The sequence below is a fragment of the Pseudophryne corroboree genome, chromosome 9 (genome assembly GCF_028390025.1).
Source record: "Pseudophryne corroboree isolate aPseCor3 chromosome 9, aPseCor3.hap2, whole genome shotgun sequence".
Lineage (NCBI taxonomy): Eukaryota > Metazoa > Chordata > Amphibia > Anura > Myobatrachidae > Pseudophryne > Pseudophryne corroboree.
Genome location: NC_086452.1, coordinates 451,259,688 through 451,285,681, shown reverse-complemented (window position 1 = coordinate 451,285,681; position 25,994 = coordinate 451,259,688). Strand labels below are relative to the sequence as shown.

General features: G+C 50.3%; 1 protein-coding gene across 8 annotated transcripts in view; it reads left to right on the top strand.

Moving 5' to 3' along the window:
* Nucleotides 1-25,994, top strand: part of SLC41A3 (solute carrier family 41 member 3) — a 133,766-nt gene that overhangs the window by 76,048 nt on the left and 31,724 nt on the right. For 3 of the 8 annotated variants that reach the window (XM_063941204.1, XM_063941203.1, XM_063941198.1), the window contains one exon: nucleotides 13,530-13,855. In XM_063941204.1, coding sequence (XP_063797274.1) covers nucleotides 13,562-13,855 — 294 coding nt within the window. In that variant the 5' untranslated portion in view covers nucleotides 13,530-13,561. Of the gene's footprint in view, nucleotides 1-514; nucleotides 654-5,321; nucleotides 5,400-5,477; nucleotides 5,653-13,529; nucleotides 13,856-25,994 lie in introns of those variants that run through there. The other 5 variants (XM_063941200.1, XM_063941202.1, XM_063941201.1 and 2 more) reach the window with 4 other exon arrangements.

Sequence of the window (25,994 nt, the reverse complement as noted above, 5' to 3'; positions counted from 1 at the left end):
TATATATGGTGTATGTGTGTGTACAGGGTACATGTATAGATGTGGGTACTGTATATAAGGACACAATGTGTGTATAGGGTACATATATAGATGGGGGTACTGTATATAAGGACACATGTGTAGTGTAAGCAGTGATATATATGGTGTATGTGTGTATAGGGTACATATATAGATGGGTGTACTGTATATAAGGACACGCATAGTGTAAGCAGTGATATATATGGTGTATGTGTGTATAGGTTACTGTGTACAGATGTGTGTACAACAGTACATACTGTACAGAACATATATGAATATATCGTGATATAACAGTACATACAGAGATGAATATCGTGATATAACAGTACATATACAGAACATATAATGTATATAGTGACACGACAGTACATACAGAACATATAAGTGTGAATATCGTGATATAACAGTACATACAGAGCATACTGTATATGATGATGTTGGCGGTGTCCCTCCCCGGGAGCAGGCGGGATCCGGGAAACCTCCCCCCTCCCCGGGCCCGGATCCTCCTCCCGTATTATGCGGGAAGGGGAACACGGGAAACGGCCTCGCCTCGGGATGACAGCTCCCCCAACCCACCCAAACACATCTGTCTGCGCCGGTCCCCGGCCCGCCCCAGGGAGGCCCCCTGGACCAGGGTGAGTAACTGGGGAAAGGGACAGTGCCCGGACTCCGCCCCCGCCCCCTGGTAGCCACGTTGCCGGGAGCTGTCCGTCTCTTCGGGGTAATTATATCCCCCAGAACCGTGATACCCCTGAGACCATACCTCCGAGCATGACCCTCTCCAGGAGGGACACAATGCTCTGCTCCTGCACTTCCCTCTCACTGTATGATTGCCGTCACCTGTGCTGTAACACCTTTCTTATCCACTAACCTGTTCAGCACAGGTGCCGGCAATCATACACTGAGAGGGAAGTCCAGGAGCAGAGCATTGTGTTCCTCCTGGAGAGGGTCATGCTGGGAGGTATGCTGAGACCCTCACCCCATCCCGGTGCCCCTTACACCCACATATCATCCCCTGTGCCCCTTACACCCACATTCATCCCCGGTGCCCCTTACACCCACATATCATCCCCGGTGCCCCTTACACCCACATATCCTCCCCAGTGCCCCTTACACCCACATATCATCCCCTGTGCCCCTTACACCCACATATCCTCCCCAGTGCCCCTTACACCCACATTCATCCCCGGTGTCCCTTACACCCACATATCCTCCCCGGTGCCCCTTACACCCACATATCATCCCCAGTGCCCCTTACACCCACATATCCTCCCCAGTGCCCCTTACACCCACATTCATCCCCGGTGCCCCTTACACCCACATATCCTCCTCGGTGCCCCTTACACCCACATTCATCCCCGGTGCCCCTTACACCCACATATCCTCCCCAGTGCCCCTTACACCCACATATCATCCCCTGTGCCCCTTACACCCACATATCCTCCCCAGTGCCCCTTACACCCACATATCATCCCCTGTGCCCCTTACACCCACATTCATCCCCGGTGCCCCTTACACCCACATGTCCTCCCCGGTGCCCCTTACACCCACATATCATCCCCTGTGCCCCTTACACCCACATATCATCCCCTGTGCCCCTTACACCCACATATCATCCCCTGTGTCCCTTACACCCACATATCATCCCCTGTGTCCCTTACACCCACATATCATCCCCTGTGTCCCTTACACCCACATATCATCCCCGGTGCCCCTTACACCCACATATCATCCCCTGTGTCCCTTACACCCACATATCATCCCCTGTGCCCCTTACACCCACATATCATCCCCGGTGCCCCTTACACCCACATATCATCCCCTGTGCCCCTTACACCCACATATCATCCCCTGTACCCCTTACACCCACATATCATCCCCTGTACCCCTTACACCCACATATCCTCCCCGGTGCCCCTTACAGCCACATATCATCCCCTGTGCCCCTTACACCCACATATCATCCCCTGTACCCCTTACACCCACATATCATCCCCTGTACCCCTTACACCCACATATCCTCCCCGGTGCCCCTTACACCCACATATCATCCCCGGTGCCCCTTACACCCACATATCATCCCCTGTGTCCCTTACACCCACATATCATCCCCGGTGCCCCTTACACCCACATATCATCCCCTGTGCCCCTTACACCCACATATCCTCCCCTGTGCGCCTTACACCCACATATCATCCCCTATACCCCTTACACCCACATATCATCCCCTGTGTCCCTTACACCCACATATCATCCCCTGTACCCCTTACACCCACATATCATCCCCTGTACCCCTTACACCCACATATCCTCCCCGGTGCCCCTTACACCCACATATCATCCCCGGTGCCCCTTACACCCACATATCATCCCCTGTACCCCTTACACCCACATATCATCCCCTGTACCCCTTACACCCACATATCCTCCCCGGTGCCCCTTACACCCACATATCATCCCCGGTGCCCCTTACACCCACATATCATCCCCGGTGCCCCTTACACCCACATATCATCCCCTGTGCCCCTTACACCCACATATCATCCCCTGTACCCCTTACACCCACATATCATCCCCTGTACCCCTTACACCCACATATCCTCCCCGGTGCCCCTTACACCCACATATCATCCCCTGTGCCCCTTACACCCACATATCATCCCCTGTACCCCTTACACCCACATATCATCCCCTGTACCCCTTACACCCACATATCCTCCCCGGTGCCCCTTACACCCACATATCATCCCCGGTGTCCCTTACACCCACATATCATCCCCTGTGTCCCTTACACCCACATATCATCCCCGGTGCCCCTTACACCCACATATCATCCCCTGTGCCCCTTACACCCACATATCATCCCCTGTGCCCCTTACACCCACATATCCTCCCCTGTGCGCCTTACACCCACATATCATCCCCTATACCCCTTACACCCACATATCATCCCCTGTGTCCCTTACACCCACATATCATCCCCTGTACCCCTTACACCCACATATCCTCCCCGGTGCCCCTTACACCCACATATCATCCCCTGTGCCCCTTACACCCACATATCATCCCCTGTACCCCTTACACCCACATATCCTCCCCGGTGCCCCTTACACCCACATATCATCCCCGGTGCCCCTTACACCCACATATCATCCCCTGTGTCCCTTACACCCACATATCATCCCCTGTGTCCCTTACACCCACATATCATCCCCGGTGCCCCTTACACCCACATATCATCCCCGATGCCCCTTACACTCACATATCATCCCCTGTGCCCCTTACACCCACATATCCTCCCCTGTGCGCCTTACACCCACATATCATCCCCTATACCCCTTACACCCACATATCATCCCCTGTGCCCCTTACACCCACATATCATCCCCTGTGTCCCTTACACCCACATATCATCCCCTGTACCCCTTACACCCACATATCATCCCCGGTGCCCCTTACACCCACATATCATCCCCGGTACCCCTTACACCCACATATCATCCCCTGTGCCCCTTACACCCACATATCATCCCCTGTGTCCCTTACACCCACATATCATCCCCTGTGCCCCTTACACCCACATATCCTCCCCGGTACCCCTTACACCCACATATCATCCCCGGTGCCCCTTACACCCACATATCCTCCCCGGTACCCCTTACACCCACATATCATCCCCTGTGCCCCTTACACCCACATATCATCCCCTGTACCCCTTACACCCACATATCATCCCCAGTGCCCCTTACACCCACATATCATCCCCGGTGCCCCTTACACCCACATATCATCCCCCTGTACCCCTTACACCCACATATCATCTCCTGTGCCCCTTACACCCACATATCCTCCCCTGTGCCCCTTACACCCACATATCATCTCCTGTGCCCCTTACACCCACATATCCTCCCCTGTGCCCCTTACACCCACATATCATCCCCGGTGCCCCTTACACCCACATATCATCCCCGGTGCCCCTTACACCCACATATCATCCCCTGTGCCCCTTACACCCACATATCATCCCCGGTGCCCCTTACACCCACATATCATCCCCGGTACCCCTTACACCCTCACATCATCCCCTGTGCTCCCCCCGACACCCTCACATCACCACCTGTGCCCCCTGACACCCTCACATCACCACCTGTGCCCCCTGACACCCTCACATCACCCCTGTGCCCCCTGACACCCTCACATCACCCCTGTGCCCCCTGACACCCTCACATCACCCCTGTGCCCCCTGACACCCTCACATCACCACCTGTGCCCCCTGACACCCTCACATCACCCCTGTGCCCCCTGACACCCTCACATCACCCCTGTGCCCCCTGACACCCTCACATCACCCCTGTGCCTCTTACAGAGGGGTGCATTAGCATTACTATTAATTCCCATTCCCGGACTAGGGCTCACCATCAGAAACCACTGGTTGGCAAGCACTGATGTTCCCAGTTCAATGGAAAGTCATTTTCCATTTGATGCCGCTGGTGTAATGGTCGCCACCATTGCATGCGTCTCTCCGATGCTCATCCGATGGCTGCTGATGTCCATTTTGCTGCACCGCTCGTTAGCCTATCGGCAGACTTCCATTGGTGCTCACTAACCATCGATGATTGAACCACTAAACGGTTACCTTGTAGTGGCTGTTCCTACCCCGGATTCCCAGCGTGCTGAGAGCATGGCGGCCAATCAGAAGCCGCAGTTACAGAGATTGAGGCTTCTGATTGGTTCTCCTGCTCACTGAGGTGAACTTAAATGTCCTCCACTCTAAGAGGTCTATGTACTAATCCTTGGATGGAGATCAAGTGGATGGAAATAAATGACCAGCCAATCTGCCCCCCCGCCGTTGCTGCCTGTCCTGGCCGCATGCACTTGTGTATACACTTGCCGATGCTGGCCCCCCACCTAGTCCCGCCGCTGCCAATATCGGTGTCAGCGGGGATCGGCTAGTGTGTACTAGCCTTTAGATTGGGTGCATCAGGATTAAATAAGTATTGTGAGATCAACGTTTCAAGTGGAAAAATAATAAATGAAAACATTTGGGAGCCCAGAAATGCTTCATTCCTGCTGAAAACTGATAAAATGAAAAGCTATTGTGGTCTATTTACTAAGTCTTAGATGGAGAGAAAGGCTGGTGCTTGAAAAATGACAGGAGCTGGTTTGTCTGCTACTTGATCTCCATGCAGGGCTTAGTAAATAGACCCCTTTGTCTCATGTATACTTGCATGCCTTCAAATAACAGAATAAAGCAAGTCTGTTTAAATGGAGAAAACTAGTCACTCTTCTGCTTGGTATCATAGTGTGCACCAAACTGAACAGGGACCGGAGAAAGTAAATCTCGGAGATCAGAACGACAATTACAGACAAGCGTGTTAAAGGTAAAGCCTGTAAGATCATCTCCAAGCCGCTTGTTCCCGTCTCTGCAGTTGCAAATAATATTAAGAAGCTTAAAGTCCATCGGACTGTAGTCAAAATCCCTGGACGTGGCCACAAGAGGAATATTGGCCCCAGATTATACAGAAGGATAGGGAGAATTGTCCTTTTGACCAGCGGTCCCACTGTATGGGTGTTGTGGAGAGATGAGTCAAAATTTGAGCCTTTTGAAAAGTTATATCAGCTCTGTGTTTACAGGTGAGGAAATGAAGCTGTCAAAGAGAACACCATGCCTACTGTGAGACGTGGAGGAGGCTTGGTTATGTTTTGGGGCTACATCTGGCATGGGGTGCCTTCAATGTGTGCAGGGCACAATGAAATCTCCGGACCATCAATGCATTCTGAAGCGAGACATACTGCCAATTATCATAAAGCTCAGTCACAAGTTGTGGGTCCTCCAACAAAACAATGACCGAAACCAAAACATCCTATATAATAAAAGGCTACTACTGCTCCTCACCTCTATGGGGGGAATTCAAGTGTTTTGCGCACACCGACAGCCACTAGATGGCGCCTGATGGAGCAATTTAAGCGTTGCTCCGTTAGGGAGTGCACAGTCACTGGCGCTGATATTATGGTTATGTTGTTCCGTCATTTTGACGGGCCGGTAACTAGTTACTACTAAAATACTGATTTCAGTGTTTACATCTTATCTTCAGCACTTCTCCAGGGGCTGCACCCATCCTCCAGGACAGGGTTTTCCAACCTCAGTCTTCAAGTCACTGTAACAGTCCAGGTTTTATGGCAAGCCGCACTTGAGCACATGTGACTTAATTAGTACCTCCGTTAATGTAACCATCTGTGCTCAAACATGGATATCCTTAAAACCTGTACTGTTAGAGTGCCTTGATGGCCAAGATTGATAACCACTGCTCTAGAATGCCCTCCCACTGACGCTTACCACCCCTCTCCTAACCTCCTGAATCCACACCCCACTGGTCTGCTCCCTACACCCACTTTGTCTGCGCCCTTCTCCGTTAGAACGCAGGCTCTTGTGGGCGGGGCTCTCTATTCTTCCGATTCAACTACATAATTATGTAATTTGCGGGTTGTAATAATATTTCTCTGACGTCCTAGTGGATGCTGGGAACTCCGTAAGGACCATGGGGAATAGCGGCTCCGCAGGAGACTGGGCACAAAAGAAAAGCTTTAGGACTACCTGGTGTGCACTGGCTCCTCCCCCTATGACCCTCCTCCAAGCCTCAGTTAGATTTTTGTGCCCGACCGAGCAGGGTGCAATCTAGGGGGCTCTCCTGAGCTCTTTAGAAAAAAGATAGTTTTAGGTTTTTTATTTTCAGTGAGACCTGCTGGCAACAGGCTCACTGCATCGAGGGACTAAGGGGAGAAGAAGCGAACCTGCCTGCTTGCAGCCAGCTTGGGCTTCTTAGGCTACTGGACACCATTAGCTCCAGAGGGACCGAACACAGGCCCAGCCTCGGAGTCCGGTCCCAGAGCCGCGCCGCCGGCCCCCTTACAGAGCCAGAAGCAAGAAGAGGTCCGGAAAATCGGCGGCAGAAGACATCAGTCTTCAACAAGGTAGCGCACAGCACTGCAGCTGTGCGCCATTGCTCCTCATGCACACCTCACACTGCGGTCACTGATGGGTGCAGGGCGCTGGGGGGGGGGGGCGCCCTGAGCAGCAATAAAAACACCTTGGCTGGCAAAAATACATCACATATAACCCCCAGGGCTATATGGATGTATATTAACCCCTGCCAGATTCCAGAAAAAAGCGGGAGAAAAGTCCACCGAGAAGGGGGCGGAGCCTATCTCCTCAGCACACGGGCGCCATTTTCCCTCACAGCTCCGCTGGAAGGACGTTTCCCTGACTCTCCCCTGCAGTCCTGCACTACAGAAAAGGGTAAAATAAGAGGGGGGGGGGGCACTAATTAGGCGCAGTAATAATATAAACAGCAGCTATAAGGGGAAAAACACTCTGTATAGTGTTATCCCAGTATATATATATAGCGCTCTGGTGTGTGCTGGCATACTCTCCCTCTGTCTCCCCAAAGGGCTAGTGGGGTCCTGTCCTCTATCAGAGCATTCCCTGTGTGTGTGCTGTGTGTCGGTACGATTGTGTCGACATGTATGAGGAGGAAAATGATGTGGAGGCGGAGCAATTGCCTGTAATGGAGATGTCACCCCCTAGGGAGTCGACACCTGAGTGGATGGGCTTATGGAAGGAATTACGTGACAGTGTCAGCTCTTTACAACTGTCCAGGCGTCTCAAAGACCATCAGGGGCTCTAAAACGCCCGTTACCTCAGATGGCAGATACAGACGCCGACACGGATACTGACTCCAGTGTCGACGATGAAGAGACGAATGTGACTTCCAGTAGGGCCACACGTTACATGATTGAGGCAATGAAAAATGTTTTACACATTTCTGATAGTACAAGTACCACTAAAAAGGGTATTATGTTTGGTGAGAAAAAACTACCTGTAGTTTTTCCTGCATCTGAAGAATTAAATGAAGTGTGTGATGAAGCGTGGGTTTCCCCCGATAAAAAACTGATAATTCCTAAAAGGTTATTGGCATCATACCCCTTCCCGCCAGAGGATAGGGCACGTTGGGAAACACCCCCTAGGGTGGATAAAGCGCTCACACGCTTGTCTAAACAGGTGGCACTACCGTCTCCTGATACGGCCGCCCTAAAGGAACCTGCTGACAGAAAGCAGGAGAATATCCTAAAATGTATATACACTCACACGGGTGTTATACTGCGACCAGCAATCGCCTCAGCCTGGATGTGCAGTGCTGGGGTGGCTTGGTCGGATTCCCTGACTGAAAATATTGATACACTAGATAGGAACAGTATATTACTGACTATAGAGCATTTAAAAGATGCATTTTTATATATGCGTGATGCACAGAGGGATATTTGCCGACTGGCATCAAGAGTAAGTGCGCTGTCCATTTCTGCCAGAAGAGGGTTATGGACGCGGCAGTGGTCAGGTGATGCGGATTCCAAAAGGCATATGGAAGTATTGCCTTATAAAGGGGAGGAGTTATTTGGGGTAGGTCTATCAGACCTAGTGGCCACGGCAACTGCTGGGAAATCCACATTTTTACCCCAGGTAGCCTCTCAACATAAGAAGACGCCGTATTATCAGGCGCAGTCCTTTCGGCCCCATAAGGGCAAGCGGGCAAAAGGCTCCTCATTTCTGCCCCGTGGCAGAGGGAGAGGAAAAAGTCTGCAGCAAACAGCCAGTTCCCAGGAACAGAAGCCCTCTCCCGCTTCTGCCAAGTCCTCAGCATGACGCTGGGGCTTTACAAGCGGACTCAGGCACGGTGGGGGCCCGTCTCAAGAATTTCAGCGCGCAGTGGGCTCACTCACAAGTGGACCCCTGGATCCTTCAGGTGGTTTCTCAGGGGTACAAATTGGAATTCGAGATGTCTCCCCCTCGCCGTTTCCTAAAGTCTGCTTTACCGACGTCTCCCTCCGACAGGGAGGCGGTATTGGAAGCAATTCACAAGCTGTATTCTCAGCAGGTGATAATCAAGGTACCCCTCCTGCAACAGGGAAAGGGGTATTATTCCACGCTGTTTGTGGTACCGAAGCCGGACGGCTCGGTGAGACCTATTTTAAATCTGAAATCCTTGAACACTTACATACAGAGGTTCAAATTCAAGATGGAGTCACTCAGAGCGGTGATTGCGAACCTGGAAGAAGGGGATTATATGGTGTCTCTGGACATCAAGGATGCTTACCTCCATGTCCCAATTTACCCTTCTCACCAAGGGTACCTCAGGTTTGTGGTACAGAACTGCCACTATCAGTTTCAGACGCTGCCGTTTGTATTGTCCACGGCACCCCGGGTCTTTACCAAAGTAATGGCCGAAATGATGATACTCCTCCGAAGGAAAGGAGTTTTAATTATCCCTTACTTGGACGATCTCCTGATAAGGGCAAGATCCAGGGAACAGTTGGTAGTCGGGGTAGCACTATCTCAAGTAGTGTTGCGGCAGCACGGTTGGATTCTCAATATCCCAAAATCGCAGCTGATCCCGACGACACGTCTTCTATTCCTAGGGATGATCCTGGACACAGTACAGAAAAAGGTGTTTCTCCCGGAGGAGAAAGCCAGGGAGTTATCCGAGCTAGTCAGAAACCTCCTAAAACCAGGCCAAGTCTCAGTGCATCAATGCACAAGGGTCCTGGGAAAAATGGTGGCTTCTTACGAAGCAATCCCATTCGGCAGATTCCACGCAAGAACATTCCAGTGGGACCTGCTGGACAAATGGTCCGGATCGCATCTTCAGATGCATCGGCGGATAACCCTGTCACCAAGGACAAGGGTGTCTCTCCTGTGGTGGTTGCAGAGTGCTCATCTTCTAGAGGGCCGCAGATTCGGCATTCAGGACTGGGTCCTGGTGACCACAGATGCCAGCCTGCGAGGCTGGGGAGCAGTCACACAGGGAAGAAATTTCCAGGGCTTGTGGTCAAGCCTGGAGACATCACTTCACATAAATATCCTGGAGTTAAGGGCCATTTACAATGCTCTAAGCCAAGCAAGACCTCTGCTTCAGGGTCAGCCGGTGCTGATCCAGTCGGACAACATCACGGCAGTCGCCCACGTAAACAGACAGGGCGGCACAAGAAGCAGGAGGGCAATGGCAGAAGCTGCAAGGATTCTTCGCTGGGCGGAAAATCATGTGATAGCACTGTCAGCAGTGTTCATTCCGGGAGTGGACAACTGGGAAGCAGACTTCCTCAGCAGGCACGACCTCCACCCGGGAGAGTGGGGACTTCACCCAGAAGTCTTCCACATGATTGTAAACCGTTGGGAAAAACCAAAGGTGGACATGATGGCGTCCCGCCTCAACAAAAAACTGGACAGGTATTGCGCCAGGTCAAGGGACCCTCAGGCAATAGCTGTGGACGCTCTGGTAACACCGTGGGTGTACCAGTCAGTGTATGTGTTCCCTCCTCTGCCTCTCATACCCAAGGTACTGAGAATTATAAGACGGAGAGGAGTAAGAACTATACTCGTGGCTCCGGATTGGCCAAGAAGGACTTGGTACCCGGAACTTCAAGAGATGCTCACAGAGGACCCGTGGCCTCTACCTTTAAGAAGGGACCTGCTCCAGCAAGGACCCTGTCTGTTCCAAGACTTACCGCGGCTGCGTTTGACGGCATGGCGGTTGAACGCCGGATCCTGAAGGAAAAAGGCATTCCGGAGGAAGTCATCCCTACCCTGATCAAAGCCAGGAAGGATGTAACCGCAAAGCATTATCACCGCATTTGGCGAAAATATGTTGCGTGGTGCGAGGCCAGGAAGGCCCCAACGGAGGAATTTCAACTGGGTCGATTCCTGCATTTCCTGCAAACAGGAGTGTCTATGGGCCTCAAATTGGGATCCATTAAGGTTCAGATGTCGGCCCTGTCGATTTTCTTCCAGAAAGAACTGGCTTCAGTTCCTGAAGTTCAGACGTTTGTCAAGGGGGTGCTGCATATACAGGCTCCTTTTGTGCCTCCAGTGGCACCTAGGGATCTCAATGTAGTTTTGGGGTTCCTCAAATCACATTGGTTTGAACCGCTTAAATCTGTGGATTTAAAATATCTCAGATGGAAAGTGGTCATGCTGTTGGCTCTGGCTTCGGCCAGGCGCGTGTCAGAATTGGCGGCTTTATCCTGTAAAAGCCCTTATCTGATTTTCCATTCGGACAGGGCGGAATTGAGGACTCGTCCTCAGTTTCTCCCTAAGGTGGTGTCAGCGTTTCACCTGAACCAGCCTATTGTGGTGCCTGCGGCTACTAGGGACTTGGAGGACTCCAAGTTGCTAGACGTTGTCAGGGCCCTGAAAATATAGGTTTCCAGGACGGCTGGAGTCAGAAAATCTGACTCGCTGTTTATCCTGTACGCACCCAACAAGCTGGGTGCTCCTGCTTCTAAGCAGACCATTGCTCGCTGGATCTGTAATACAATTCAGCTTGCGCATTCTGTGGCAGGCCTGCAACAGCCAAAATCTGTAAATGCCCACTCCACAAGGAAGGTGGGCTCATCCTGGGCGGCTGCCCGAGGGGTCTCGGCGTTACAACTTTGCCGAGCTGCTACTTGGTCAGGGTCAAATACCTTTGTAAAATTTTACAAATTTGACACTCTGGCTGAGGAGGACCTTGAGTTCTCTCATTCGGTGCTGCAGAGTCATCCGCACTCTCCCGCCCGTTTGGGAGCTTTGGTATAATCCCCATGGTCCTTACGGAGTTCCCAGCATCCACTAGGACGTCAGAGAAAATAAGAATTTATTTACCGATAATTCTATTTCTCGTAGTCCGTAGTGGATGCTGGGCGCCCATCCCAAGTGCGGATTATCTGCAATACTTGTACATAGTTATTGTTAACAATTCGGGTTATTGTTGTTGTGAGCCATCTATCCAGAGGCTCCTCTGTTATCATGCTGTTAACTGGGTTCATATCACAAGTTGTACGGTGTGATTGGTGTGGCTGGTATGAGTCTTACCCGGGATTCAAAATCCTTCCTTATTGTGTACGCTCGTCCGGGCACAGTATCCTAACTGAGGCTTGGAGGAGGGTCATAGGGGGAGGAGCCAGTGCACACCAGGTAGTCCTAAAGCTTTTCTTTTGTGCCCAGTCTCCTGCGGAGCCGCTATTCCCCATGGTCCTTACGGAGTTCCCAGCATCCACTACGGACTACGAGAAATAGAATTATCGGTAAGTAAATTCTTATTATTTATGTTAAGTGTACCTCTCTGTATCTCGGAAATGTTTACGTTGTAACCGTGTATATTGTATGCCTATATAAGGCACTATGGAAACCCTGCTATTAGACAATGGTGGTCATTCCGAGTTGATCGCTCGCTAGCTGTTTTTTGCAGCCGTGCAAACGCGAAGCTGCCGCCTCCCACTGGGAGTGTATTTTAGCTTAGCAGAAGTGCGAACGAAAGGATCGCAGAGCGGCTACAAAAAAAAATTGTGCAGTTTTAGAGTAGCTCCAGACCTACTCAGCGCTTGCGATCACTCCAGACTGTTCAGTTCCGGATTTGACATCACAAACACGCCCTGCGTTCGGCCAACCACGCCTACCACGCCTGCGTTTTTCCGAACACTCCCTGAAAACGGTCAGTTGACACCCAGAAACGCCCACTTCATGTCAATCACTCTGCGGCGGCCATTGTGACTGAAGTGCCGTTTTTGTACTTAATCGCAGCGCAGCGAACATTTTCAGCTAGCGATCAACTCTGAATGACCCCCAACGTGTTATGCAAATAATAAAACACAGATCTCGAATCGTTACCCGGTTATTGTGTGTCTGCCGTATGTAACTAGTTTATCAGCCATTGTGTAGCCCTGTTTCTCCAGTAAGTCGCTCATGTTCCCTGCACACTATATATACAGGGCCGTGCTATAAACAGGTGCGTGTGTGTATTTTTACCTCCTTAGATCATCATACGCACACTCTGGAAAAGGATACGGATATCTTGATCTTGGGGACTAGCGCAGAATGACTCTGGATGTGAGCAGAAGAGTCCTGCAGGGGATTCTATCTGGTCACCGCCATGCGTGTTATTTATATTAGCAAAGTGTTGACACGGCCTAGCGTAATTCATTGTGTCAGACCATTCAGAAATGCAGGCGTACAGTCTGGTGTGTAGAAGCTTTCAGGAATTGAAGCAGCCTCTCCTTCTCTTTACGTACCAGATAATTACTCGGTCGTTGTTCAGTGCATGTGGCCATATTTCGACGAAAGTCTGTCACACATCCTAATTTGCTGATCTTCACCAGTAAATAAACCTTTGATGCATTTCTTCTACCTGTTTATACATCATACTAAATCACACTCGCAATAATAGTCAAGACCTCTGGTCAATGTGATAGGCACCGTGATACACATTAGGGTCACCATAGGTGGCCCTCTAACTTTCAGAGGGACAACACAGGTGTAGGCCAGAAGGGCCATATGTGGCCCCAGGGGCCACCCGTTGCCCCCCACCGCTGTTTAATTTCCACTGGTCTAACAAATAAATGATCGACACTTAATAACACTTATTTGCACTGTTTGTAGGTTCCAAATCGGAACACTGATGTAAACACTGTCCTTATCTCTGCAGCGTGACAGGTCCGTGTGTACAAAGAGGTCACCATGACAGGCGAGGAGACCCGTCAGAGGAGGAAGGAGGGCCGTGCCAAAAATGAGGAACGATCCAAGCAGAGAGCAAAGAAAAAAGGCAAACAGAATGAGAACAGAGCCGTGGTCAGGGAGGTTACGGAAGAGGTGGTCCCAGTCATTCCGGAAAAGCGGCCACCGGAGAAGAAGCCCCCCATGCCTAAGCCGGGAGATGAGTCCTCTCTCTCCATCGCCATGCAGGTCTTGTTGCCGTACCTGCTGGCAGGGCTGGGCATGGTGATGGCTGGGATGGTGCTAGATGTGGTACAGGTAAGAAAAGCAAATGACAGCGATTATAAAACAAAATAAATATCTTTGAGAATGCTTACCGCATGCTGCCATATTTCTCAGAAAGTCCATCCCATGGCACTGACTTGCTTTGATGACTGATCCCAAGACGGCCATGATGGCCTTGATTCAGTATCCGGTCTTTAGGTCGCCCTCACTTAGGTCGTCATTAGGTCAACCACTATTGGTTGACATGCATTAGGTCGACATGGCAAAGGCCGACACATGAAACGGTCGACATGAGTTTTCCAAAAAATTTTTACTTTTTTAAAACTTTTTCTTACTTTACTATCCACGTGGACTACCATTGGGAATAGTAACCTGTGCCGAGCGCTGCGCGGAACCTTTGCCCGAAGCATGGCGAGCCATGCAAGGGGACGCGGTGCACTAATTGGGGTTCCTGGTCACTTTATGAAGAAAACGACACCACATTTTTTAAAGACAAACTTATGTCGACCTTTTTCCATGTTGACCTTTTCCGTATTGACCTCATGACTGTGTCAACTTATTTCAGGTGTTGACCTAGTCACTGTCGACCAGTAGTGGTCGACCGAACGACTGTCGACCTAGTTAGGGTCAACCCAATGATCCACACCCCTTGATTCAGTAGCGGTGGTGAATCTCGTATGTTACAATGGACATTTATATACATACTAGGTGCTTCATCGCGCCCTACGGGCGCTCTTCACACCGTTGCAAGGGACTACGCCCCCTTAACCCTTGCATGCCTTTCTGGGGTTTAATATTTGTATTATATGGAGTATTACCTGCATTCCTTTGTTAGTAGTTAAATATTGCACAATGAAAGGGCGTGCGATGGTGAAGGAGGCGCAGCCCCTTGCGACGGCGTGAACAGCACCTGCAGGGCACGATGTACAGAATGTAGCGGGTGCGGGGGGGACTGCGGATGGTGTCTGTAGATGCTGCGGGTGGAGGGGAGGCAGAAGTGGGGGTGGGGCCCGGATGGGGAAGGTTCGGGAGGTGCTGCGCGTGGGGGAGGGGTAGAGGAGTGGGGGATGCAGATGGGGGAGGGGTCCGGAGGCACCGCAGGTGGGGGAGGTGCAGGGGTGCCACGGGTGGGAGAGGGGCAGGTGTGGGGATGTTGTGGATGGGTGAAGGGTTCCGGAGGTGCTGTGGGATGGGAAGGGACGGGTGTGCCGGGGGTTGGGTAGCGGACCGCAGGCACCATGGGTAGGGTAGGGGCAGGTACGGGTGTTGCGGCGGATGGGAAAGGAGGTCCGGAGGTGCTGCAGGTGGTGGAGGGGCAGGTGCAGGGGTGCCATTGGTGGGGGAGGGGTGGGTGAGGGGGGGACCGCTGATGGAGGAGGGTGTCTGCAGATGCTGCGGGTGGAGGGGGGCAGGTGTGGGGGGAGACGTATAAGGGGGGTGAATGGTGGAAGGGGCCTGGAGGTGCTGTGGGTGGAGGAGTGGGAGCCACGGGTGGTGTAGGGGGTCTGGAGGCACAGCATGTGGGGGAGGGGTGGAGTGCCGCATGTGGTGGAGGGGAAGGTGCGGAGGTGTGGTGCATTGGGGAGAGGTCTGGAGGCGCTGCGGGTACTGTACATGCCATAAAAGGTAGTTGGAGGGTATGCAGTAACAGGGCCAGGACAGGGGTGACAGGGTCAGTACAGGGTTGACGGGGCCAGGACAGGGGTGACGGTGCCAGGATAGGGGTGACGGTGCCAGGACAGGGGTGACGGGGCCAGGACAGGGGTGACGGGGCCAGGACAGAAATGATAGGGACAGGATAGGGGTGACAGGGCCAGGGTAGGGGCGGCAGGACCAGGACAGGGGTGACGGGGCCAGTATAGGGTTCACAGGGCAAGCACAGGGGTGACAGGGCCAGGATAGGGGTAACAGGGCCAGCATAAGGGTGACAGGGCCAGGATAAGGGTGAAAGGGCCAGAATAAGGGTGGCAGGGCAAGGCCAGGGACATGACAGAACACAGGGCACGGGAGAGATTGGTATTAGGGACAAAACAGTGGTGACAGACAGATGTGTCTTACCGGAGTCACTGCTGCTGGCTGCTGCTGTTCCATTCCAACCTGTTGGGATCTGCTTCTGCTGGAGACTTGGCATGGCTGACTCTCTCAGGCTGGAGTCCTGCTTTCTCTGCCAGTCCGCATCCCTCCCCCCCCTCCTCAGTCACACACCGCAGACCTCGCGCAGCTGCCGGGCACTGTGGTAAGGTGAGACTGGAAATGACTGGTTAGCCCCCAGGAGATGCTGCGGCTGGAGGGAGGAGGGGGTCATAGCATGCACGTGGCGCGGACCTCACGGCTTCCGGGCACTGTGGTAAGGGGAGACTGGGAGTGACTGGTTAGCTCCCAGGAGACGCTGCGGCTGGAGGGAGGAGTGGGTCAGAGCCTGCAAGCAGCTCGGATTTCTGCAGCGCTACCCGCCAGCTAAAGTGTGTGAATGAGCTGGGCGCACTCCACTGCGGGTGGCAGCGCTGCAGCTAGCGGTGGGGTTGCCGGGGCTGGAGATAACAGAGGCAGTATGGAACCTGCACAGCGGCAGGTGCCTCACTAAACTGCAGCTAAGAAGCGTGGAGTGTGTCAGAAAGTGACGCTCCTCCGCACCAGAGAGACCCTGCTGAGTATGCCGATGTGGGGGGTCAAGCACACAGTGAGCCGGTGCCCGTCTGTCTGTATGACATACCCCTCACACACCCCCATACCTCCCAAATGTCCCGATTTTTGCGGGACAGTCCCATTTTTTGGGGTCTGTCCCGCTGTTCCACCCGCGGGTCGCAGTGTCCGGCGGTGGGGGGGGGGCAGTTGGAAAGCTCCTGTACTCGCTGTTCTGCTTAGCAGAGCAGCAGTGAATAGTGGAGACAGAGGGAGAGGGGGCATCAGGGGGTACGGATTAATGGGGGGGTTCCAGCAGCAGAGCCGGATTAAGGGGGGGGGGGCGGGGGATACGTACCGTTGGCCCCACAGTTTTAGAGGCCCCCCCGGCTGGAGTAGCTCTGTCCCAGCTCAGAAGCTCCCCCCCCCCCGTCCTGCCAGCAACAGTGGCAGCATTGTGCTACAGTCAGCACACGCTGCTGCATATTGGCAGGTCTGTGGTGTTGCAGGGAGGCAGCAGTCTCCCTGCTTTCTTCTCCCTGTGCGGGTGTGTAGGGGGGAGCGACCACCTTCTCTGGATTTAGCCCTAGCTGAGGGGCCAAAATCCCATTAAAAAAATAAAAACAAAAATCGGAATTTGCATAAGGGGGCGTGGCCGCGCGGGCCGCGATTAGGCCACGCCCCCAACCCCCAGCAGGCACAGCAATGAGATAGGGCTCCCCTGTCTCAAGTGCCCTGGGCCCCCCGGACTCATAATCAGCCCCTGGGGGCATGCCAGCAGCTCACAGAGCGCTGGGCAAGCCCCCTCACTGACGAAAACGGGGACCCTCCCGTGAAGCCACGCCCCCTTTTCGCCGAGTGTTTCCCTCCTTCTGCCTGGAGAAAGCTCCTGCAGAAAGCTGGGAGGTATGCACCCCTGTCTGTGACATGCCCAATGCCCATGCTATCTGCTTCTGCTCCTAGTCTCCTGTAGAGTTGGCCAGATCTCTGTGACTCATTTGAATAACTCCGCCCACTGTTGTGACTCCGCCCATCATTAGCAAATTAATCACAAGGTCACAGAATAGGGCTATTATATAGGAGACAATCGCTAAGATGGGGTTAATTCAAAAACGAACCGGGTCCGGGGGCAAATGTCCACTATGTTTATTAAATTATTAATTAAAGAGACGTTAACCCTTTATTTTTCCCCTTTATATTTGTCTAATGTAAATAATAAGAAATTAATTAAAAATATTTATTCTTTTTGTTATTTATCTTATTTCCTTGGTGGCTTTTGTTATTTCCAATCTGTGTACAAAGTTCACCGTTCAGTACAGAGGCCATTATGTTGCTTCTATTCCCCATAATCCATTTGGGCCTCACCACCCCATGCTATCATGTCAGTATTAATCTCCTGTGCCAGTAATAATGAGGGATAATATTATCATAATACAACATTTTAGTGGTTTTGAATACTGTGAGTGATGTAATTTTAGTATGACATCATCAGGTGAGGGGCAATACCTTTTAAAGGAAACATTTTGAAGCCAGCAAGTATTCCATCAGCATTTAGCCAGTAGGTGGCGCCTTTACCGTATATTCAGGTCTGTAGATTGCACTATAGGACAGGGGTCCCTCTTCATCATGGCTGACAGGGCATAATTATATATGCATGGTTAAAATCTCGTATAGCCCAGGTCGCTGTGTTTTGAACGGTTGCTCTTCAATCAGGGGGATGGCTATAAGCACAGCAGGAGAAATTGCGTATTCCCAATCTGTGGTACATTTTGCAAGAAAGACCATCTCGGACAATAGGGATTAATGATCCCCTTCTGCTCCTCCAGCTGCTGTAAAACACTTATAGCAGATAAAAATTCCCTCTGCACCATGGGCTCCATTCAGTAACTCTCTGCACGCATTTTGTTTCAACCAGAGGGCACTTCAATCACCATTCAAGTGCTCAGATGGTTCCAGCTGTGTAACCTCGTCCGAATCGAAACCCCTATTCCCCTTCCTGTCCCTCTCCACTTTTTCTTTTATGCAAAAAACCAACAGCAGCATTAAAATGTTGGTTTTCCTTTTTCATTTATTTACGCACAAGCCCAAATATTGTATCTTGTTAATCTTATTATGGATTTATTCACCCTGTGTGCGGGATGTTTACTTTTGTTCATTGATTGTGTTTATGTGATATATATACATTTCTTTAAAAAAAAGTTTGCCCTGTGTACACTGGCCTAAAAAGCTTACTGCGGCAGCTATGACCTCACGCGTCGTCTGCATAGACTGTCCATTGTCACCTACAGATCAGGGATCATTCTCACCGTGTTATCTTGTTATTCAGCAAAAATGATTAAATTGTTGAAAACCGATGTTAGGTCGCTTTAATGCAATTTGGCGTCGCAAACAGGTCACTTTGCCCTCTGCCATCAGATAAGCACATCCTGTGCTCTTGCCAGTGGTTTGTCAACGTAGCAACATAGGACAAGTGATGCAGGACTGGTTATACTGGGAAGAGAATAGAACTCAGCCATTGACCTCAATAGAACAGTGCCCCCTGGTGGATAAATGACAGACTGCATAATGAAAAAGTGGTAGAATGTTTGTTACAATAGAATGCTACTAAACTGCATGCATGACTTGTGCAGTACATACTTGCCTACCTGACCCTCTCCATGAGGGAGAAAATGTTCTGTTCCTGGACTTTCCTGGTAATGTATGATTGCCATCACCTGTGGTGAGCTAGGTAATTGATAAGAAAGGCGTTTCACCACAGGTGATGCCAATCATACATTACCAGGAAAGTCCAGGAACAGAACATTTTCTCCCTCATGGAGAGGGTCAGGTAGGCAAGTATGGTGCAGTAAGAGTTGTACATTGATGTGTCCACCTCTTCTGGTGGCCACTGTGCCCTAGCTTTATCACCACCAAACTGTCCTTTATGCCCCCGGGAAGATTAAAGGTATAAATGTACCATTAGCAGAGGAACTCCACAGCCTCCCTACTTCCTCCCTGTTGCCTGGACCTGCAGGAAAGATCTGACTGGTACTGCTCCCAGTGGGAGGTGTGAAAAGAGAGAAAAGAAAGGAAGAGAGAAAAACAAGGGGAGAGAGGAAAAAAAAGGAGGAGATAGGAAAAGAACGATACAGGGATAGACTGTCGTGAAAGAGGAGAGATAGAGAGTTGGTATAAGAGCGGGGGAAAGAAAGGGAGAGAGATGGAGGAGGCTGTATACATTAGAGCAGAGATTTTCAACCTTTTACAACTTGCGGCACACTGAACAAGATTTAAATATTGCCAAGGCACACTCAGATATAATGGTGATGCATGGTGCAGTTGCGTGTCCTAGGATGTAATGTTGCAGCTTCTCCATAGGTAACGCCTGAGCCACATCTGAGAAAGCCAGAAGAGCCCAACACTGCCCGGGCCCAAAATATTAGAACTGGCTCTGCAACCACTAAACCCAGCAGTATTGATCGTTCCAGAGCCTCAGTAGCGGCAAAGCACTGATGGGCCTGGCTGTGCTTCTATGGCGGCACACCTGGAGACTGCTCGGGGCACACTAGTGTGCCATGGCACAGTGGTTGAAAAACACTGCACTAGATAGTAAATTATATTATTTAGGTCAGTGATTGACAAAGTCCAGTGGAGAACATTGCAGCTCTTTATACATTACAGTACTGTGGTGACCTCCGACCGGTACTAGGAGACCTCTCCTCTGTGCTGCTGTGGCCACTGAATACACAGACACAGTTACTGAGTTCTGACCCTCCTCGCAGGGCCGGGGAGACAGAGGACATCTACTGGATGGTGATAACCTCCGCTGGCAGATGCTGGACCGTGCTGGACATGTGTCACATGAATGGGATTTTGGTGTCATTTCATCTGAGATTCGCTTTATTCTGACATTCACTCTGAGAGCCTACAGTCCTAGATTAATGAATTATACACTATGGAGCTGTAACATGTTATATAAATGCATCCATCTGGAATAAGCCGGAATGATCATTAGTGATGCTGCTGCTTTGTATGGTACAGTATTGGCCAAATCAACCATATTTAAAAATAAAAAGTATCAATAAATTAGCTGGGGGCGCAGAGACTTTTGCACACAGTTTTATCTCTGCTAGATAATCGCATCATATAAAGATCATTTGAAGAATTCTAAGCAATAAAAGATTACATTTTATTGTGGTAAGATGTATAATAAGGGCTAGGTCGTATCTGTCTGCTTATTAATGTGTTTTCCATCCGCTAACATCCGAGTATAGCATTAAGAATAGGATGAATGGCTTCTTCCCACCCTGGCACCCTTAAACTTTAATGCTGTGCTCAAATGGAACATTTTAGAACATGGCACTATCTATTTATCATGTTAACGTGCTACCAGTACAGCAAATACTATTGGTATTGGTAACAGAGAACTAATGAATTCCTCTTTTTTTTTTTTATGTCTATTCCTTTAAACTGGCGGGGAAGTCCAGACATCCAGCCCGCGGCACGTGCGCATAGGAATAAAGATTGGCCGCTAGGAGTTGAGAATGACTGGGCTTGATTACATCATTGCGTCGAGGGGGTTGATTATGACAATAAGCCACGCCCCCTCCAGGAATAGCACTTCAGAAACTTTCAAAAATCCAGATTTATTTCCCCCATTCTGGCTCCCACAGACCCAGGTACGCCTGCTAAACATAAGGGTGTACCGGCGGCGGCATAAAATACTACACCCACTGTAATCATCAGGCAATACTAGTAGAGCTAGTGGCTGGGGGAGGGCACTTAATTTGCCTGATCCCCCCCCCCCCCCCCCCCCCCCGCCCTCAACCTGGCACTTAGGCGCTCGGGGTGCCCTCATTTGAAACAAGACAGTCTCCTCTTTCAAACAATCAGGTGTTCTAATACCTGTCAGGGCCATTGAGAGCTCAGAAGGGCCCGGGTACTGGGGGGTGATAACACACGCTCTTCCTACTACTACTGACCATGCCTGTATAGCAGCCCAGCCGCGCATCAACAGTGAGAGGGGACGGCTGCAGCTGCAGTGCATCGCCCAATGTGCCGCTAGCCCGCACTGCTGTACAGGCACCACTAGTAGGAGTGGGCAGAGCAGCGGGCCCAGGTAAATAGTGCCAGCCCACACCCCAGGCCTCTCTGCACTGGTGATGCCAGGATCTCCCCCATTCTGCCATTACTAAACATGGGGTGTTTAGTAAAAAAAAAAAAACTCCCTAAATTGATGCAATATTTATTTATTACCAGTTATTTATATAGTGCACACATATTCTGTGGCGCTTTACAGAGAATATTTGCCCATTCACATCAGTCCCTGCCCCAGTGGAGCTTACACTCTATATTCCCTATCACATGTACACACAGACACATTCACGCTAGGGTTGGGATTGGGAGCCAATTAACCTACCAGTATATTTTTTGATCATGGGAGGAAACCGGAGTACCCGGAGGAAACACACACAAGCACGGGGAGAATATACAAACTCCACACAGTTAGGGCCATGGTGGGAATCAAACCCATGACCTCAGTGCTGTGAGGCGGTAATGCTAACCATTACGCCATCCGTGCTACCCATAATGTTGGATACTTTTTAAAAGGGTTATGCCTTCCTGGGCTACCGTGTTATTCCTACACATTTTATGTGTTTCATGCAAACAGAATAAATGATTAAAAAAATTGCATTATTTTCAAGTGCAGATTTTCTTATGACAATCTCTGTGCAGAATCCAGCTTCATGCTGTTTCTGTAAGGTAGACTAAAGGTGGGTACACACTGGCTGATAGATCGGCCGTTTTCTTGAACGGCCGATATATCGCGGGTGCGTCGGCCAGTGTGTACGGGCGATACGTCTGTGAACTCCGTCGTTCACAGACGTATAGCGTCGGTCCCGCAGCACAGCAGACGGCCAATATATCTACCGATATATTGGCACGTCGCTGTGTGTGTACGCCCGCACAAATGCTGCGGCAGCCGGCGGTGATTGACAGCTGAACTGGGTGGGCGTGTTTACACGCCCGCCCAGTTCATGATGTCAGTCCCCGACGGATCGGGCAGTGTGTATGCTCAACACACTGCCCGATCCGTCCATAGATATATCTGCCGATCATATATCTACCAGTGTGTACCCACCTTTACACAGATGAGAGTTCCCACACATTTACTTTTTGTTCACTTTTTTTGCAACTTCAAAAACTCAAAACACAGAAATAAGCAAAAAGTGATGCAATTGTCTGGGGGGGGGGGGGGGGGGGGGAGATATAATATGTGTTGGTGATGCACAAATAAGTGCTGATATTGATGCTGGAATATGACTAGTCCAAAAAATGCAAAAATAGGCAGATAAACATGACTCTCTGATTCTCTAAAATATCTGGATATTGAACCTTGCCAGTAACATACACTGTACATATAAGAACTAGAATCTGTGTAGTATACAACTTAGACTGTGGATTTTTGCCCAGTGTTGGAATGGTGCACAAAGGGCCCGCCGGGGGGACACAGCGGTAGGGACCCATATCAGCCACCATTTCCTAGTTCTGCTTTGACAAGTAACTGACTCACTAATATCGCTTTCACATCGCAATGCCGGGTCACACCCGGTAATTAAAACGGGTCCTTCCTGGGTGTGACCCGGTATTGGACCCTTTCACATTGGCTTCCGGGTCAGGTTGCATTGGGGGCGGGTGCATCTCTGCCTTTTCTGTGAACGGGCCCGGGTCGCATCGACCTGGCAACCCGTACACACCGCACCTGACCCCGGAATTGCCCCGGAATAACTCTTCTTTATTCCCAGGTTGAATTACCGGGTCAGGCGATTATTTGCGCAGTGTGAAAGGGGTATAATAGAATAACAATGTATTATTTGAGTAAACTGCTGGGAACCTGACCCATAAGGGAGGAGGAGGAAGGGCCCACTGGGGATTTCCCCCGTCCTCCAGTGGGTCAGTCCAACCCTGCATTTACCCTAAGGCTGAGTGACACAACATGTAAATTGTATTGTTTAATAGTTTTATATGTTTGTTTTTTTCTAATTATTTAATTAAAATAACATATGTTCCCCAGATTGTAGTCATATTGTCACAGACCTATTAGTAATGTATTCCTTACTTGCATGCATGTGGCCCGTCTGCGGCTGAAACTCCGAAGTTGCAGTCCAACGCCAGTCTTGCACATGTCTCTTGGAGTCGTTTTTCCAGTTTTCGCTGTAATTTGGCTTTTCACTGATTAATTGTGTTCTAAGTGACATATTTGCGCCCCGGGGATGTGTTATAGAGGAATATGGACGAAAGTTGACCACGATGCTAATATCCTCCCATACTTCCCTTATTTGGGTGTCCTACTCAAACATGACTTATTTTACAAACAATACAATGTTTTCCCTTCTGTTCTAGGGACCTAATTCAGCCCTGAGCGATGTTGTGCGAATTCGCAAGGCGGACGATTATCGATCGACTGCGCATGCATACAGATCGTAATGAGCAGGCGCGAGGCCAAACTGCGAAAGGAATCAGTGGTTTTTATGATTGCTAGGCGTATGCAGGTTGATTGACAGGAAGAGGACGTTTGTGGGTGGTAACTGGCCGTTTGCTGGGAGTGTCAGGAAAAACGCAGGCGTTTCCAAGCGTTTTCAGGGAGAGTGTGTGACGTCATCTCCGGCCCCGATCAGCCTGTTTTTTTTTTTGCACTGTAGGAGTAAGTCCTGGGCTGCGCACAGACTGGAAAAAACATTCAATGGTGACTGGTGAGTGAGTTGAGAACGGATTTACAGCTGCCCGGCGTTTGCAAAGCTTTTCACACGATTTGCGCGAGGTGGATTTTCACTCTGGGCGGTGACTATCTGATCGCAAACCTCTGCAAATTCACAGAGGAGTAATCAGGTCTGAATTAGGCCCTAAGTTAAACAAAGTCCCCTAATTATTATTATTATTATTATTATTATAAATTATTATAATAATAATAATAATAATAATAATAATAATATTATCATTATTATAATAACTATAGGGGTCATTCCGAGTTGATCGCTACCTGCTTTCGTTCGCTGTGCAGCGATGAGGCAAAAAAAGTCACTTCTGCGCATGCGTATGCGGCGCAATGCGCATGCGTGACGTACTATTACAAAGAACAATGTCGTTTCACACAAGGTCTAGTGAAGCTTTTCAGTCGCACTGGTGGCCGCAGAGTGATTGACATGAAGTGGGCGTTTCTGGGTGGCAACTGACCGTTTTCAGGGAGTGTTCGGGAAAACGCAGGCGTGCCAGGAAAAACGCAGGCGTGGCTGGGCGAACGCAGGGCGTGTTTGTGACGTCAAAACAGAAACTAAACAGTCTGAAGTGATCGCAAGCGCTGAGTAGGTATTGAGCTACTCTAAAATTGCACAAAAAAATTATGCCGCCGCTCTGCGATCCTTTCGTTCGCACTTCTGCTAAGCTAAAATACACTCCCAGTGGGAGGCGGCATAGCGTTTGCACGGCTGCTAAAAACTGCTAGCGAGCGAACAACTCGGAATGACCACCTATATGTCTAATCAAGCATTGTCCCTGATTTCGGCAGGACAATCCCAGTATGAGCAAGCTGTCCCACATTCCCACGGTCAGTGCGTTCGTCCAGATTTGCGCGAGGTCAGGAGATACTTCAGCAGGCATGGGAGACCGGTGCGTCATTAATGTCCTTTCTGGAGGGGAGTGCAGTTGATGGCGCCCTAACACTCGGTGGCTGACACTTTCCTAACATGTCCCCATCCTGAACGTTGCAAATGTTAGGCGGTATGTAAACTGAATAGGAAATACGATGTAGGAAATGTTTAAAAAATAGATGTGTTTTTTCTTCTTCTGGTGCACTGAAGGTCCCAGCAAGTCCTGTCACAGTTAGTGTTTTTTTTTTTTATAGGTATGCTGGCGCTTGTAGAACTACTAGTATCAGCATACCCATGGGTGCCACAGCATGCCTGAAAGGACTGCTCCTTAGATCAAATATCAGTCATTCTAACCAATCAAAACGGGGTTTTCCAAACTCTGACCAGCGTGTGCTCGTTCTGTTTGGTTGTTTTCTGACGTAGTTCCTCTGCAGGCCGGTTTTTCCTCAGATTTCCCCTAAACCTACAAGCGATAGTGCACACCCTCTTGTGGTAAAACGTCTCCCCATCCTGTACCTTGTTACGTCCTGCCATACATCCAGCAGCTTCTATCACACACACCCTGATAACTGCTCCGGGCCACATTGTGTGACGTAGGCCAGGCACCGTTCTACCTGCCCTTCTTTGTGCAGATCTCTCATTTATGTTTGTCTTCTGCCAGATATGACCCCCAGGGCTGGACGCAGTACCCTAGTTATGACCTACAGCATATATTGGTGTCGTCACCTCTTCCGGGCCTTCCCCATTGCATTGCCTGGCTACCTATGTACCCTGAAATAGTGGCTCCTTTTACATGTCTTCTCAGTAGCTGCCATTTATGTGTCGTTAATGTTATATTCAGCTCTGAGCTTATCACTAGAAATGGTTTTTGGATTGTTTCCCGTTAAACTGTAAATACCCTACTCTCGACCATTCCCATCAGC